The following is a 19,078-nucleotide window of genomic DNA, read 5'->3' on the forward strand; positions in this document are numbered from 1 at the left end:
GGATCAAAAGGACAAGCAATTATACTGCCCAACATTTGAATCATCCACAGGGGCAGCAGAAAAGCAAAAACTCCTATTATTCTCAAAACTTAGTAAAATATTGCATAACATTAAGATCTGCTTCTGTATTGTATCAATGGAAGGAAAAAAAACTGATAAGATTGGCAATCATGCAACTTGCCTCACCTCATATTCATGGCAAATTCTCAAAGGAGTGTCCACGGAAACTGGTCTCTCCTCAGACCACAACTCTAAGTTGACAGTACCAGTCCCCCAATGCACCAGACATTTCTTTACCTGATGAAGATCAAAACGGTTAACTAAGGCTACTCCTGCACGTCTGTCAACCAGCATCCACTCACCTGGGTAAAATAAAGTCGAAAGGTCATTATATTAATACAATAAGAGAAAATAACATCAAATTTTAAAGTTTAAGCAACAATTCAAAGTGTAGAACACGGACAACAATATAGGAAACAAAGAAATTATAGTTTGCAAGTAGGAAATTATTACCATTAGGACGGTGATCTCCCTCAAATGATAGTTCTCCAGATTCATGGAAAATTTCATGCTTCAAGCCATCAACCGAATCGAATGCAACAAGAACTTCAGTTGGGTGCAAAAGGGTGAACGTTGGGTGAGCCCTCAAGCAAACCAACCTTCGATAAAGAACCATTTGTTCAGCCATTTGCAAAACTAAATTGGTTTAAAACACATTACGTTCCTAACACATCCAAAGCACTTTTGCATCTGCAATTGGTTGAATAGGGACCACAGCACAACAGAAAAGCTTCATAAAGGATTTCACAATTTTACATCAAACAACAGGAAATCTTCCTCCAAATGCTGGTTTCAAATCTCTACATGAAATTCAAAAACGGCTTAACAAAAGGCTAGTTTGCAGCTTAAATACATGTTAAAAAGCCAGATCAGACGAACCAGTCATTAAACGCTACTATCAGCAGTTTGGTCCATACTCAAATAAATTGTCTAAGCTAGTACTTCCTTAGCGCAAACTTAAACACACATCTTTCTTAATACTTACTATTATATCAACTCAGTTTGAACTCTGAGCCAATCATGAACCTTGAAGCACTCACTTTCCAGTTTGAGGCCAATATGCTTTTTCTGAATGTCAGGTAGAAGTTGTCCTATAGGTTATAGTATAAAGAGATGCAGTTGGTAATGTTCAAATCATGTTATTTTAATTTTTTTACTCCATATATATATGATTATGGACTATATATATTAGTCGATGCTATGTGCGTGTGTGTGTATGTATTACTTCAAGACTATGTGCACTAGATGCTAACAACAGGATCGCAGTCTAGACCAATTGACCGTACTCAGTGCCATACCGACCAAGGTGTCTCCTCAGATTCAATAGCCACCATCATGTTACCAACCAAGGTGTAGTCTAGCAATGCTAATATCATCCTATCAACATTAAGTTTCAATAACAGAAGAAAAACAAAAATAATACTTTTTCATACATTTAACTTTGAGCACTGCTAATCATGATCAAAATGGTTAGGAAAACACTACCTTGAAAATCCACCAGAACCAGCTCCAACACTGCGTGCAATGATGCTAGAATCAATTCGTAAAACCTTGGGGTCCTCTTTAAAAATGGATATCTGGCGTTGGAAAACTAATCCACCACCAATATCCCCTTCCATGCAAAGTGATTCCTCCTCTCTTGCTTGCTCAAGATTCCTCCTGTAAAAGAATGACACTTCTGTCAGTTTCAACACTCCTGTAAAAGAATGGTCTTCAGAAGAAATTCATACAGGTAATATAATTCAACCTGACAACTTTATATTCCTCTGAGCATCCAGCAGACCGATACTCAGTACCACTATATTCTTCGTATCCATTAATTTCAATTCTGCTGTGCAGCCACTGTGTACCTACAAGAAACCATCGAAGAAGAAACATGCTCAGTTATCCTTTTTAAGTATCTACTTCATAAAATATCTGTTCAGGAAATTGACATGTAAACCCTGGAAATTTACATACCATACCAGATTTACTTTTGTAAGTTTAAGAATTTCACTTTTGCTTTAAGTTTCTAAAAGTATATGCCTCAGAAATCAGGCACAATGTAGTGTTTATTAGGATGCCTGCTGACCATGTATTCTTGAGGTTAATGAATAAGCTAGAAACATGACATATCGGGTATTCTTGCTAGGATAGCACTGGCTTTGCTAGCCTATCACAAAAAATCTATTGATTTTATGAACTGGGGTATTCAAGCATCTTCTGATGACTTTAAAGCCCTGACAGGCTTCGACCCATGTGGCAAATACATGACATGCATGGAAGACTGCTAAAGACATGACAATGCTACTAAAGCAATTATTTCTTTCCCATAAATAATTCGCAGATACACATAAAAGTCATGACCATCAACTAAAGTGAAAGAGAACAGTCCAATCATGGTTAAACTAAAACACTCATAACAAATTAAGAAAAACTTTGGTTATCAGGATGAACCAAGAGTTCTCACTAGTTAGCAAGATTGATCTTTAGCAACCTCAATAATTGTGAATCATCTTAGACTGATAGAATTAGCATATGACCTTAAGACACAGACATAGATGCCAAAATAAAAGAAAATTATGAAAATGCTTAAATCGTAGAATAAGTAAATGCAGAAAAGCAATATCTAGTGTACGTACAATATCCATTAGTACTCTTCATCCAAAAATAAAAAAAAACAATCGTTAGTATTAGAACAGGTATCCAACAAGAACAACAGTGCATTACGACACTTACAAATATAAGTGCTAAAGATAACTCTGCAGATTCCTGATAACAAAAAAAGATTCACAAACCAGCATTCAAAGTGAGAGAAAAATAACTATATTCAGAATTGTAGGAAATATTTAAAAGGTCTAGCAAACTAAAAAGCTTTATCTACTTTGTAGTTTGTGCAGCTATTTGATTGGTCTGCAACTTTAAAAAAACAATAAAACAACAACCACATTTTGTGATTGCTTCATCTGTTGTTGAGTATGCCAAGTCAGAGATGATTTCACACTTTCTTAATTAAATAGCACTTGTCATGATGATTGATGTACAGTGGGAGAGAAAAAATGGAGTGACACATAAGGAAAGCAACATATATTTTCTTGTTTTTTTCCTATTAAAGAACATGAGATACATAGGAAAAGTGATGATGAAAACTCAAAAGAACATAAACAAAAAGAGGGAATAATGATAGGAAACTAAAAGAAAATTAGAAAGAAGATAGGCCAGTTGCCATTACTTTCCTTGAAAATCCCATCTTGCAACTGATTTTTCTTTTGCAGTAACTTATCCTTCGATATGTACACCCAGCTCCTTTAAAACTGTAATTAACATTTAAATAACTGAAAGAATATGATATTATATCCTTACTCTTGTGCAAATTGGAGACAATGTTTCCTTAACCAGATAAGGCAAGCGACAACCAGCTCCACAGAATTATAACCGGTGAATAAACCTGCCTAATTGCACTGTTTAGAACTTAAAAAAACTTATGCATCCTTAGAAATGAAAAAAAATACAACAAGAATTATTATAAGAAAATAAAAGACAATTTATGACTCAAAACCTACCTGATCAAAGTCTCAGATCTAGTTATTTAAGTACACATATTTAAGTATATTTAAGTTCACATAGATTAATCTCCAAGCTAACGTTTCACATATTGCAAAGAAAGATATAAAAATCTCCTAGATGCTTACAGAAAGAACAAAACATTGCACTACATTCAGATGGCCAACAAGAGGAGTTATCATGCCCAAAAGCAATAAAACAGCATTCATTATTTAACAAGCACAAATGTATAGGTAATGTCAATAATTACCAGAAGGATGATGCATCATAGAAATAATCCGACCACCAATCCATGGCACCACCTTAAGTTCCCAGTCACCACTCTTCAGCTCTACAGGCACCTTTGAGAGCTCAATTCCCTTCTGTCCAGAAAGCTCATCAACATCTGGGATATGCTTGGCATTTTCTACATTAAACAATGTTCATCACTTGTGCATGCTGATCAACAATCACAAATATCTAAATTGTTATGTATTTCAATAGAATTGGTATGCCTATGAAAGTAAGAGTAATACATGAAATCACCAGATATAATGTCAACAACAAATGTCATAAATTCCATCAATATGGAGTCACTATATAACGAAACTCAACATCATGAAAGATCTGACGTATATCTGATCTTCTAACAACATGGCATCAATTTTCTATATATGGTTCAAACTTCTAAGTTCCTCAAAAAGGCTAGGCAAATCATGATCACCCTAAAACATAGCAACTCCTCAACCATCACTACTGGTTCAAATCTAAGATCATGCAACCAAAAGCAAATTCTCAAAAGTTCCCGAGGACTTAAGATTGCATAGGAAAATTTATTGAACAGGATCAAATCCCAACACATCATTAGCAATTTTCACAAACTTTTCCAGTCAATGAGGATGTTCCAAAAGTAAGTTACATGTTACACGAAGAAAGGACAACTTTTATCAAAAGAACTTGATTTACCTAGAAAATGTTAACAACACAACTAAAAGAGTGGCCCATCAAATGACAGCTCCTGCCTATGCATGGTCTAATGTTTACATTCATTAAACCACTGTTTTTTTTTTTTCTCACCAAAGTTCCCCTTGTATATCAAATAATTGAGAGAAACATGTTAAACTATTTGGTGCACTTTTCAGAGAAAGGATGTTACCCATGTGTTTGTTGTACTTATTTTCACTTGCTGCTACCAATTTAGATACTTCAGATTTTGAAGGGATTTTCAAGTGCAGTTCCTCTCCATCAACACCCCGTGCATCTATCTGTTTTCAAACCAAAAATCCATCAACACCTCATAGAATTCAGGAGTTACAGGTCATTTGCATAAATTGTGCCAGAAAATTTACCATGACACCCCCTCCCAGCAACAATTTTACTTGAAGAGCACGCTGTGGCCTCTTCCATGACCCTTCAGATTTAAGTACTTTTACTGTCAGAACTGAAGAATCAATTTCTGCAGTATAATATGTCAAGAGATAATCCCCTTGAGTGTACCCATAGCCATCACCATCGTCTTCATAAAGAACACCTGCAGCTTTACCTGTAGAAACAGACTAGGGCTATAGGTTCATCATAATGATTTCAATGAATTTATTAGTTGCATATGCAGCACACATGATTAGATGCAGGCGAGTAAACATATAGATAATCTGAAGAGATATTGACTAGAAAGAACCTAAGATATAAAACTGCACTTTATCTTCTGATACAACTGCAATTTTATTACCAAGAAAAGCAAACAAAAAAAACATAAGAATAGAAGAACAAGATATTCTGAGGGTTGGCAATACTTTTAATGAAGAAAGAAACCAAAAAATCTTAAGAATTATGACTACAACAATACCAAGTTGTAGTCAATAAACATGTGTGACGAAAACTTGAAGAATAATCATCAAGTTATCCCCAATACTTTATTGTTGGTTACGGAGGACACAACAACAAAATAAGAGCACGTCAAAGGTTTAGCTAATTAGGGAGCACTTAATGTAGGACATTCCTGGAAGTACTCACAACCAGTCAAATGACATCAACAAGAAAAAAAACATAAAGCCAAATTCCTTGTTATGTCAATTTTAAGATAGGGATGGGGTATCTAATAGCCTAAAGAGCCTTAGGCATTGTGTTTGATAATAGGCAATCTGTTCCATGAAAATTCAACTAGACCAATAAACTTACAGAGGGACATAACAAACTTTTCCACTGGAACCAGCGCACATCAAGCACTTCTATATCTCTTCATGCAGCTTTAAAAAATGCAAAATTTCAGACAATATAAGGGGAAAAAAATTATCAATCATCTTCATGTCACAATGCAAAATTTAAGAAAATGGTCCAATCTCATTTCATCTCCACCACCGCATTCCAACAACGCTTGTTCCCATCATCATCATAAAACTTGTCTTCAACCACAGGGCAAAGATATCAAGGATGATCAACTGCCATTACACTTACCAAGGAATATAGGTGAGCTTTGGGTTAGCTGGTGTACTGATCCAACTCACCAATGACTAAATTTATAACCTCTGCAATTGTCAGATATCCTCCCTAAAGATGATTGTCCCGACCACATCCGCATCGAACATGGGATGCTCCAACCATGCATCTTTGTCATCCTCATTAACTCCCATGTCACCGGCATTTTGATCTAAAATTTTTGAGTCCCTTAAAGTATCAAGTCCCTTATCAAGCTATCAAGCTTTAGTAAATAATCAAATCAGCATCTAATACCCTCCCGTATGCTCGGGATCAAGAATCATATCTTGTGTATCTTATTGATCATACACTGAAACAGGTACCCATGTATCCCGTACATGCACAGTACAGCTTTGCATGTCAGTGGCATAACTGTCATGGACCCCACCATGTATCTTGTACATGCATGGTACTCGTTAACTCAACTATTTAAGAAAATTGAGTTCTTGCCATTGTTTTCAATGTGTTTGTGGTTGAAAAAGAGTAAAAAAACTAAACTTCCTGTTTTGGACTTCAAACCAAATTCACCTAAAAACCTCCACATCATATGAACGGGTAGATCAAATAAAGCTATGAATCGTTTTTCCCTGCCCAGGTACCAGAAAATTCTTGGGCAGATAGTTTTATACTGGTCAGTATGGAATAGCAGAGGGCAAGGATGGATAAGCCAACTGCATTAACAAGGTTGTATGTACATTCTCAACATGGCAGGGTTACCCATATCATAACACAGATGGAATAATGCAGTATGGTCTATGCACCTCAGCAACGTAATCTGCAGTTGCATCAATCCATGATTTCATAATTAAATAAGGCTTCTTGTATAAGTTATAAATATAACAAGTAAAAAAATTCCCTTTATTGTACCTAAATCAATCTAAATTAAGGCCTTATTCATGCTGTGAATGGGTAGATCCAACAAATAACACATGAACTAAAAGGAATACCGATATAAATTTCTTCACGTCCATGTTGTGAATAGGCAAATTATTAGATCACTTGTTCTTACAAAAAAATAACAAATATATATCATATAAAAAGAAATATCACTTATGTCTCATTAATAGGAGTGTTCAAAGAGGTTCAAACGGAACCATTAAAGGTCGAACTGAACTAAACTGAAAAACGATTCGGTTCGGTTAAAGCAAGGTGCTCCAAACCAAAACCATTTCGGACCTACCTAACCAAACTGGTTCAAAACCGGTTAATCCGATTTGATTAACCGGTTAATCGGTTTCAAACCAGAATTTTGATCTAATTGGACCTACGTTCTCAAGAAGTTTATATCATAAATATCATTCTAAATATTTTAAACAATTGGACCTATGCACAAGTGGTTTTTTAGTTTTTTATTGAAAGATGCCCTAGAGGAATAACTGCTTCACATGCAGTCCTTTTTTCTTGATGTTGAAGATATGCAATGATGCGTACAAATCAACAAACAAATTTATACAAATCAACAAAGGGATTGTTAACTAAAAGGATGACAAAAAATATAAGGATACACTTGAGACAAGAGAGCAAGGCCAAGAAGGGGACGAGGAGGAAGAGCCACAAAGACGAAGGAGCAATGAACCCACGAAGTTTGGGAAGGGATTTTAGGGTTTTTGGGACCTTCAGGTTGAGTTGGTATTTTTTTAATTAAAATCGGTTTGATTCACCCTGAACCGATTAATCGAACCAAAGAAAAATACCCTCTCACACTAAAACCATTCATAGCCTTCAAAACTGAATTATTAATGAACTAGTTCAGAATCAATTCAGTTCAAGTTCAGTTTGATTTTCTGGTTCAATTTGAACACCCCTACTCATTATTTTGCAATATTTGAAAAAAAAATTAAAAAGCATACCTAACCTCTCTTTTTAGTCAAGAGCACCCTAGTTGGGGTTTAAAATGAAACAATATCTCAGCTATTGTGGCTTAACACCAAATTAAGATGGGTGAGATGTTTAGAGATAAAGGCCCCTAGTAGGATTAACTAAAACAGGGAAGAACATCTATGATGTCATCATTATAATCAAAGAACAATTAACACTGGGGCAAGAAGATGAAAAGGCTATTGACAAGTAGGTCTTGAACATCCAGGGTCTCCCTGTTGCAAAGAGAATATGCAGTAGAAAGGTAAGGTCGTAATAAATAGTATCATGAAAAATAAAATAAAATGTGTTCATTCGAAAAAAAATAAGAACTTTGATCACCAATAAGTTGTAGTTTTAGCCTGTGTAGAAGAAAATTTCTGTCAGAACATGCACTCTGCAAGCCATTAGGCCAGATGAAGCAGAAATGTTGGTAGATACTATACTAATGTTGAGCTTCAAACTTCAAAGTATATGATGTTATACCATACAGCTCATGTTCCATAAAGCTCGTTTTGAATCTAAAATCTAACCATAAAAAGCAAATGAGATTATGCCTCCTTGCTCTTGTATGATAAGATATAAAGAGAGTACTTTAATTTTCAGTTTTTACATGCCAGTGGTGAAATTCTAGTGCTCAGATTCATTCATGTAGCATTTCCCTCAAAAGAAACAATGCATTTGACTAGTCTTTGATAGCAACACCTAGCCCTTGTCAAATTCACAATATTCACTCACAAATAAGCTTATTTGTTTAGATCACATCAATCCAGATTAAGCCATTGAAAAATCAGTTGTTAACTGCAATATCAATGGGTACCATTTTCATCTAAAGCAACGAAGAGTGATAGCTCATCTGTTAGGTTTGCTTCACCAACATGTTGTAATGGATGACCCACAGGAATTATTGATCCACCTCGCAAAAACATAGTTGGCAGATCCTAAATTTGGACGAACAGAAAAGAGAAATCAGCAAAGTATTGAGTTCGGCCTCAGTGTGAACCAGAATTTTGAAATGAAATAAACATACTGGGTGTGGATCACCAAAGTCAAAACGCAACCAGACTCCTGGTAAGACAGTGGAACATTCATGCGAACCTTGATCAGGCACAGTGCTGCAGACCATAAAACATAAATAATATATTCAGCAATGACTCCAATGATGCAGAAGGAATATGTTCTTGCATTGTTATTTTACATTCTTGTATATGAAGAAAACTATTTCATAAAAAATTCTGAAAAAAGTTTCCATTTTTAAGGAAAATAAAGTGCCAAAATATTTAAAAAGAAAGAAAAGAGGATAGTCAATGCTTTGAACAATAGCAAGTAATAATTACCTTGCACAAATTAACAGTGGCCCTAGTAAAAAGGAATTCTCAACTTTTCTCAATTGTGGATCTTTTGGATCTGCATGTGCCAACAGAGTAAATACTTCTAATGTACCATATCCAATTTAAACATTGTTTAAAGAATAGGTTCGTACCAGCAAAAAATGTGGGAGCTGCAACCAGTGTACCCTTAGTATGAGCCATATAGAAAAGGGTATATATATGAGGTAAAAGCCGATACCGCCTCAGCAATGCAAGGCGGCATACATCTTCACACTATAAACATGAAACTAATATTAGAATTGTTTGAACATCTTAGATATACATAAGTGATGTCGGCTAATGTCAAGTGTGAATTGGTAACATAATACAATGAAAAGATTTGCAAAAGTCAATTTCAATTCTTGATAAGTTAATCTAAAAATCCTAGCAAGCAATTCATGGCTACAGAGTACAGAGTAGTGCATACTTCATACAATACAAAAATCAATGTGCCTATGGACTGGTATTGGAAGCCTGCAAAATTTCTGTCCTCTACAATCTTTTGAGCGTTAGAGAAAGACAATAACTAATATCGTACAATGTTCATAAGCCTCATAATAATGTAATCAAGTGTCACTAAAATGTTTAAGAAGGATTAACTACTATTTAACGCAAAAAACTTTGAACAAGTATCTCCAAGTCATAGAGGATCAGTGGGCTTCTCAGATCGGGTCATGATAGTACACTCCAGCAATTTGTTAAAAGCAACATAGAATTATCTATCAAAACACTAAATGGTATTGTCAGCTAGTCAGCTTAGACTTCATGCCACCAATATTGTCCCTAGCCCATCATCAACCACTTAAGACACTTGCACCTGGTTATGACCTAATAATAGCACATCAATCATGTTGAATCAATGGCACCTAATTGACTATATATGATGGCTTAGCAATGGAGTTGGATGATATTATTAGAGTTAATAATGATTGAAAATCTAGTTGGATATTATTATTAGAGTTAATGAGAAAATCTAAACTGGCATATCAAAAATAAAATCACGCAAACTTAAAGATTGAAAAACCATTAAAATATGACTTATGAAAAACTAATGTCAACAAGAAGACTGCAAGTCATCATGCCTCTTTGCAAAGGTGGTGTTGATGCCATGCAAGATAGGAGATGCCACGTTAAACCTTAATATACTTGTTACGATCTTGGAAACCACATTGACACTGTTAAACATATTGCTCACTTCATAAGGTAATCATTATATAAATTCTCCAGAAGTTAAGATAGCATGCCTCTTCTCCAAAAGACCATGGTTCATGGTCTGCAGTGCCTTTTTCAGTGTGTCCACGGCAAAACGGAAAAAGTGCAGCAAGTCCCATCCACCGACCGAAGAGTTTCGGAGTAGCATTCCCAGCGAATCCACCAATATCTGGTCCTGATAATGGCTGGCCACTAAGCCCCTGAGGCAGAAACCATTCAATTACGATAAATGAATTTTACAATGTATGTTGACGAGTTATACAAAATTTAATAGTTAAATTTCATAGTTTCCAAAACCATTCCCTTGCATGACTCAAGAATCACAGAAGAGGGGAAGAACCACAAAATTGATACTACTTTAATACAATATTGCAAATTTGCAACAACATATATTATTAACATTTGAGTGCATGATAAGAAAAATTAGAAATTTTCAACAAATGTATACACCAGAACTTACTTTAAATGGAAAAAAGTTGGTAACTCTTCCTTAGCATCATACATAGAACACCTGATTTTATATGGTTGTCACTGAATGATACAATGAGTTGAATGATCATATGTTAACTATACAAGCTGGTCTGACCCAATTTTATAGCATAAAACTCTCTAATAATTGAAGATCATAACTGGTGCACTATAAATATTGAAAACCTGAGCATATATGGCATATATCCTTTCATATGAACTATCTAAAGCTTTTAGCAAAAGCAAATCTGTTTGCAAAATCGCCTAAAGAAAAACATTGGCATATCAAAAAGATTATATTTTTGGTTCTAAAATTTCACTGATAGCAGGAGGCCATGATGTCCAGAAATGCAGAGTAGCCATTGTATAGTCCAATGTTTTGAGGGTCAACAGGTAAAGCTTCAATTAAAAAAATCTGCAAGCCTACAATGTCCAACAACTCTAGCAAGAGTTCGCCAAAAAAATAGAAGTGGACCAAATGAATATCAATGTAATTACGTTCTGAAGTAATTAAAGGCTGGAACCTCATTTGATCAGTCATGTATACAGCACTCAACCTAATGCTCAAACAAAACCTTGGCTTACATAAAAGTAAAATGGATGTTAAATGTAGAAACCAATACAACCATTCCAGAAGCTCTCCAAAAACAGAACTCTCTCTCCCCTCCCCTTGTTTCATATGGAATCTTGTTCCCTGAAACTCTCAGATGTGCCAACATCCTCAAGCATCACAATTTTTCAGTTCTCTTCCAAAGTTATAATTATATCAACTAGTGACTCTTATTTTATCTCCCTGATGACCAGAAATCTCTCGATCCATATAAACATTGAGCTTCTGCATTCCCCATTCTCTGTCCTCAAAAACTACCAAAACCACCAACTCCACCCCAGATCACTTCTTCACACAGATTGATCGAACCCTAATATTGATCTCCTTTGTTTTTCTGTGTTTTTCACTCCATCACAGCATTATATCATACCAAGCAGTTAGAAAGCCTATGTGATCAGAGTTGAGTAACCTATCATAAAGCATATGTATGCAGTGGTCAGGCACATAGACAACAAACTGGGACAAAGTAAAACCAAATGTTCAGAAAAAAAAAAACACCTTATTCAAAGAGAAGAACCTGTTGGACTTAATCCTTAGAGCATACATGTTCTAAGACTCATTTTGAGCTGTTCTGTTATAATTGTAACTCTACAACATAAGTACATGATTTCAATATTCTTGTAACCTTTCAGAGAGTATAATCGTGTAATATGAAAATATGAACCTACCAATTGAAGCACCATTGACAGGCTCATATGTAGGTGCTCCCAGTTTGATAGGTTATCACCTGTCCAGGTTGCAGCATAACGTTGACTTCCTATAAATCCAGCTCTCGTAAGTACAAATGGCCTTTTATTGCTATTGGCCATTTTCATCCCTTCGTAAGTTGATCTTGCCATCAACATGCCATATACCTGCATGCAACCATACATCTGATCTGATACGCCTAACCGTGACTATTAAGTGTCATCGATAAAGAACCGATAGTTTCTCCATACAATACAAAAAAGAAGGCAGGCAAAATGCTATTTTAGAAATTACATTGTGATAATGAGAGTGATTTTGGCAGCCACCAAAATTAGCATCTCCTCTGTGTATGTTGCTCTTTGGCATTGTTTTTGTTACAGTCTGCAAATTGGGCATGCCATTAGCAACTTTGGAATCCACAAAATTAATAGAATTTATTTTTTAAAATCTTACTTTGAAAACAGCAGGCTCATTCATATCATTCCAAATCCCATCAACTCCATTAGATATAAAATCCTTTACCAACTCAGCCCACCACAAACGTGTGCTTTGTTGTGTGAAATCAGGGAAAACACAAGGCCCAGGCCACACCTCCCCTTAGGTGGCAACAGAAAATGAATATGATCAGCAATTCTCAGAATTTCATCAGAACTTAAATGGATCAACAACCTTACCAACAAAAGGCTTTCCATCTGCCTTTTTAATCCAGGCATCATTTTCAGAACCACTTTCATAGACAAAATAGCCTTCTTCGCTTTTGATTCCAGGATCTAACATCCAGATAGCGTTGAAACCACTTGCATGAAGATCATTCACCATAGATTTAGGATCAGAGAAGCGTTCCTGGAAACATGAAGAGATATCGTTTAAATGTTTTTAGGAAAACCAGGAGATTACCAGCATCAAATTCACATCAACGAATTTAACATCAAACTGCCAATATATTATACGATATGGCATAAAGAGAACAAGAGAACTTTTTCTTTAAGATGGTATGTGAACATAGATTTAGTCCAACATTGGAAGTGGGGGAAGAATAGAGTTTGTTTACAGGGCTAGATTGTTCTATTGTTTTATCACCCTAGACTTAAGCATTTTGGACTGTGTATATTACATCTATGTTTAGTTAATTTCTCCCATTGGACAAGGTCACAACGCATTTTCTTCTAGTCAATATATGAGAGTGACACATGCTATAAATATGTTTGCAACTTGTTGTATCCTTATTGTAGGAAGTTTATTTGCACATGACTTTGGTCCATAGGAAGACAAGATGTTTGTTGAATACATAGAAAATGGTTAGATGGATCTGTAATCGATACACATAGTTGAGGTGTGGTTTTATGAACCTTTATATATTTTAGAAATTGTACTTTAAGCTATTGATGGAATCAAACTTTCATTAGCTGGAATTTACCACTGTGACCCATAAGGAACAGCTCGTTAGCTGACAGTTGTTGTTTGTAGGGAACTGCTTGTGAGCAGAAAGTTGTTGCTTGTAGGGGCACTGCTATTTAGTACGACTGAAGACTGCTAAAACTTTAACGGTGATGCGACTCTTTCACAAACTTGATGTGTGCAACCCACAAATTGGTTCGTACACTTTGAGAAAGCCACATCACCAGAAGCATCTTACAAATAAAAACTGTCAAGAAAGTAGCTACAGGCCCATCCAATTGCAAAAGCTAAACTGCACAATAAATCCAGGTCCAGCAGGAAAGTGCTTACTTTGTCAAAAGTAAAACACCGGAAACCATCCATGTAGTCAATGTCCATCCATATAACATCACAAGGTATGCCTTTCTCTCGAAATGTTCTAGCAATCTGTCCCAGGAACAACCAAATGTAAGAGTCACAAGTAAATAATACTGCTTGTTAGCTCGTAAACTTATGCTTGTTAAAATACTCAACAAAATAAAGAATAATTTTCAGTCAAAAGCACAACACCTGTGAATTCACTAGCAAAAAGCAATTAACCAAAAGGCGCAAATGTAAGAGTAATTTACAAACTATAAAGTGGTCTACCTCCAAAACTTTTACATCAGATTCATAGCTCCAACGACATTGATGATAACCAAGCGACCATTTCGGAGGCATAAAAACAGTTCCTACATTTGAGTAGAAAAACGTTATTTTGAACCCAATTGTCACTTGCAAGTCATAATAAGAACTGACAAGTTATATTTTCTGCTTCTTCAGAAAATCTTGTTAACTTGAGCATAACTAATTTTTTGTTAACTTGTAAAGATGTTAAGCACTAAACTATAATAATCAATCACATCAAGAAAATCAAAATAGTGTTTTAGAAACCTGGAGCATGAACTTCAATTAATAGTTATCAGATTTAGAAGAGATCAGCTAATCTGACTGAAAAATTGTGACAGACACTTGCCCTGTTAAATTTTGTTTTAAGAACAAACATGGAGTTCAACAAAAAACCCCAAGTAGCCAAGCTAGTTTCCATGCTCCACATGGACCAGTCCAACTTTGTTTATTTTCTGGCTGATTTAGTCGCCTCAGCCCCTTTCAATATTTTGCCCAGACATCCATTTTCAAGCTCGTATCAGCTAAGAAAACAACTGATTGGTGACAGTAAAGTACGAATAGAAGGAGAAAAGAGAAGAAGAGGAATGCCGGAGGAGTAGGAGAGGAAGAGGAGACAGAAGAGAAGGATTCACTTTAGGACTGGGAAGGAATGGAAGACTTCTTTTATTTATTTTATTTATTTACTTTTTTTTTGCTTTGGGCAGTCAGGTACACAACTAAATTTGACTCTGTACCATACCTACATAATACTGGCAAAATTATTGCTGGAATTTTTTTTTTGTTCAATATTAAATCGTGCACACACTAAGTACAAAACAACACTCCTTTTCAAGACTAGAATGTGGTTCATTTAGGCACATTACTATCCATCTGGATCAGAATGTCTGAAAATCCACAAACTCTTTGTAACTCCAAACCACAATAAATATAGTATATTTACTATAAGATATTCCTTTTGATCTAGAACTTAATCACCTTGTATTAACCAAGTGTATTTCCTCTTCCTTCGTCGGTTCATTGGTCGGTGATCTTTAAAGATGATATCGCTTTTTGACTCACAATGCAGCTTCTAAAAATAAAAAGCTCACCTCCACTGATCTACCTTCTTCTCCATTCATAAAAAATCTAGATGAACTTTAGTAGAAGTAGCGCATTAGTTTGAAACACTGGGACAAATCTTGTTACAAATTCTTTATGTATTACTGTAAGCCACTTTTACACCTGGTATTAATTTATACAAGAGACGAAATCAATTGCTGAATGGCTGATATCAACCTGACAACATATCGGATCCAATGATTTCATGCACCCCTGTTGAGTCTTAAAGAAGTCATGCCCTAGCTGACAACATCATATATAATCATAGAAGGTTCACATGATCCTCACAAAATAATGTTCAACAAATGTAAATCATGATGTAGAGTGTGGAATTAATGACTACATTTAGAAACATTTAAAGAAGTACAAAAGAACTAGAAAGGTTGGTGTAGCTTATTGTAACTCAATTGTCCTGTAAGAGTAAGGTAAAAGTAATGATAACTTGAGATATCTGAATTGAGACATGGTAACTTTGGTATTCAATTAAGCCAAAGTAAGGAGCAGCACATGACAAACATTGCAACTAATCAATAGGAAGCACAGAAAACAGTGGACAGAAAATAACCAATTGCATGAGAAAGGGACATCAGGACTTCAGTGGGTGAATCAAATGAACCAAATGTAATTATGGGATAAACTGCATCTGACACAAACTTCACAGTAGAGGCATTCCTTAAATCAATCTGTCGAAGAAACATTTGACAATTACATTAGTAAAATTATGCAACTAATCAATAACTGAAATTTAAAAGATCTATTATAAAAAGAAAAAGAAAAAGAATTGGTCGACCTCGCAAAGCCGAGTTGTGTCAGCAAGAACACCAAGTGCCTTTCCATCTGGAAGAACGGCTAGAACCCAAGGGTGAGATTGGTACAATGATGTTGTTCCTGGACCATAACCCCATGCATCCGTATTCCATGTAAAAATCTGGGATGAAATTAGAGAGTTAATTTCCAACAGAACTAATTAAGAAAATCTGGGAAAAATCCAAGTTCCATGTAAAAATCTGGTAACTGATCAAGAAAATACCCGATTTCCTGTCCGTTCAAGCCGCCCACTGACTTCTCCGGTTCCATAAAAGGATGTCCCAGAAGGAAACTGTGATAATATAAAGTAAGAAAGACAGGGTATTATCGGGAATCAAACAGAAACTACACTTGCAATATCAAGTAGAAACAGAATATTCACATGATCACAACATATACAAAGTTACCAGAGCTTTTAGAGAGAGAGAGAGAGAGAGAGAGAGATATCCTTACATGTGATAGGGAAAAACATGATTCCCAATAATACCCTGTCTTTCATAGAAACATGGTAATTTTCTAAGAATTAACAAATTGTTCCGTCACCATTGCAGATACACCATCATTAGACTGATAATTGCGTCCACACCCACTTAAGAAGCCAAAGTGCATACTGTCAACCACGTATTAAATCTATAATGCACCACTTTTCATGATCATGTTCCATTTTTCGCTGTCTAGAGTGTTTACTTGGGTTCTTTTTAGGCGTCTTATGCACTGCCCTATATTTCCGTAAGCAAACTTGGAACGTTTAACACCATAACAATCTTCGTGAACAACACACTTTGTCGTTTTACTACCAAGGTTGCAGATTCTCGTGATCCCTAACAGACTTCAGGTTATACAGAACGGCATCCCATTCAAAATAGATGATGGCCTCGGGAGAAAACGTCGAGGGGAATAATGAAGCATCGATCAAGGAAGTAAATGTTACGGCGAACCTGGATCGTGACCATCTGCTGGCCACGACGACGCTCGAAGGCGGGGACGTACTCGGGGACCCGACGAACCTTGATCGGAGCCTCCCTGACATTAGGATCCGCGAAGGAGAGGCTAGGAAACGCCGCAGCTCTGTCGGTCTCGGAGCAATCGAACCGAAAGACCCCCTCCTCGAGAATCGGCTCGAAGACCATCGCCCCGGCCGCACCATTTCCCTCGGAACCCTTTCCTTGGTCCATCGTCGGCTTATCCGATCGCCCACCTCTCCAGATCCAGCTCCAGCTCCAGCTCCAGCCCGAGCTCGAGCACTCGACGATGCTCCTCCTCCTCGACCCGCACCTGCAACGGTTTCCACCGACTCGTTCCAATTTCTTGGCGAAAACATCCAGAAGGGAGGACGGAACGCACCTTGTTGAGGAACGCGATGAAGACGAAGCGATGCAACCCTCGGCAGTCTTCTTATTTACCAATGATAAAATGGCCCGCTGACGGGCGAAAAGAATGCTAGTGTCGACTATATAGGATGTCATGGTATCCGATTCCACTTCTCTTTTCTTTCTCCTCTCCTCTCTCTCTCTCTCTCTCTCTCTCTCTCTCTCTCTCACACACACACACTGCATTCAATTAGTTAGCCGGTGGGCTTACTCAACCAATTGCGGTCATCCGACTGTCGCAAGGGGGAGTATTTAAATGGAGAGCGGATAGGACGCACGTGACGTGGCTAGTGCGGAAACCGTCAAGCCTCCGAAACGACTTGGGAAGGGTCACGTGGAATTGGAACTCGAGCGAGCTCGAGAGTTGCAACTCCTCGGTGCCGTGTCGGTCACGATTTGCCGTCCAGGGAGACAGCACGGAGATCGTCTTGGCCTTCTGGGAGCGTACTTGAAGAACAGGCCTGCAAGTTACGAAAACTTGTGGCAATTTGTGATTGATAAGCCAAAAAGGAAGATAAGTTATCAGCGTGCAAGTCACGCAGTACAGCAGAGGTTGTCTTCTCCGTGCAAACTTGAAGAACAGACCTGCAACTTTTGTACCGTCATGCACAATGTTCCAAATAACATCGATTGAGAACTCTCGTGATTCCTATCGTAGAAAGTTGATGAAACTGTTTAGGGTTTCGGTACATCGGTTCAGTTGATCGCGACTAATTGTGACTCGTACATCGAGTTCGGTCAGTGCCAATTAAGTGCGCATTTTAGCAATATATATATAGAAAACAACTATTCTATAGTCATTAGGGATGGTTATAGAAGTCTAATTACATATTACTTTTTTTTATAATTAAAAATTTTATATTGAGTTTTTTATTATTCTAAAAAAAATAAAAATTTTATTTATTCTAACATCGTCAGTCTATTGATGGAAAACATAACACGTGATATCATGTGTTGAATTGATATAAAATTGATGAATAAAAAATAATTTTAATATTTTTTTATTTATAACGATTTTATCAACAAAAAGATAATTTTAACATCCCACGTGTTGGGAAACGAAAAAGGTATTAAAATTATCTTTTTGTCCATCATTTTTGTATTGATACGATACTTGATTTCATGTGTTATGTTTTCTATCGATGTAGTTGATGATATTAGGACAAATAAATTTATTTGTTTCACTTTAAAAATTATAAAGATTTTAATATAAAATTTTTAAATGCAGATATTGTGATACTAATAGCATCCAAACATAAAAGGGTAATATGTAATTAGTTGGACAAATATTGATAAGATAGATACTTCATATTTTAAGCTATTGAAAACTAGGTTGAACTTTAACACTATGATTGATTTTTTTTTCCTAAATGATTTTGAATGTTAGAAGGATGTCATTATACCTTTGTCATAACTTTTTCATCTGACTTTTGTGTTCTTCTTTCTACTGTCACCTAAGTTAATTATAGATTTTTTTATAATTAGTCATATTTAAT

The 19,078-nt window shown here is 36.1% G+C and overlaps 1 protein-coding gene across 2 annotated transcripts; it reads right to left on the reverse strand.

The window, feature by feature from the left end:
• Positions 1–58: 58 nt before the first annotated feature.
• On the reverse strand, positions 59–17,801 carry LOC135585806 (uncharacterized). 2 transcript variants are annotated; one of them, XM_065173957.1, is made up of 23 exons: positions 17,557–17,801; positions 17,151–17,487; positions 16,436–16,504; positions 16,196–16,333; positions 15,971–16,088; positions 14,287–14,369; positions 13,990–14,085; positions 12,936–13,104; positions 12,715–12,857; positions 12,556–12,642; positions 12,243–12,428; positions 10,529–10,696; positions 9,398–9,518; positions 9,252–9,321; positions 8,945–9,029; positions 8,735–8,855; positions 4,932–5,125; positions 4,739–4,847; positions 3,854–4,009; positions 1,808–1,910; positions 1,546–1,719; positions 514–659; positions 59–362 (listed from the first exon to the last, which is right to left on the reverse strand). In XM_065173957.1, exons 1-23 carry the CDS (start codon positions 17,766–17,768, stop codon positions 169–171), a joined length of 3,279 nt encoding a protein of 1,092 aa, XP_065030029.1. In that variant the 5' UTR covers positions 17,769–17,801; the 3' UTR covers positions 59–168. The 2 variants fall into 2 exon arrangements, with proteins under 2 accessions (XP_065030029.1, XP_065030030.1); XM_065173958.1 differs by lacking the exons at positions 59–362; positions 514–659; positions 1,546–1,719; positions 1,808–1,910 and adding an exon at positions 3,344–3,487.
• Positions 17,802–19,078: the final 1,277 nt, after the last annotated feature.

Source organism: Musa acuminata, chromosome BXJ3-11 (genome assembly GCF_036884655.1).
Source record: "Musa acuminata AAA Group cultivar baxijiao chromosome BXJ3-11, Cavendish_Baxijiao_AAA, whole genome shotgun sequence".
NCBI classification, from domain to species: Eukaryota; Viridiplantae; Streptophyta; class Magnoliopsida; order Zingiberales; family Musaceae; genus Musa; species Musa acuminata.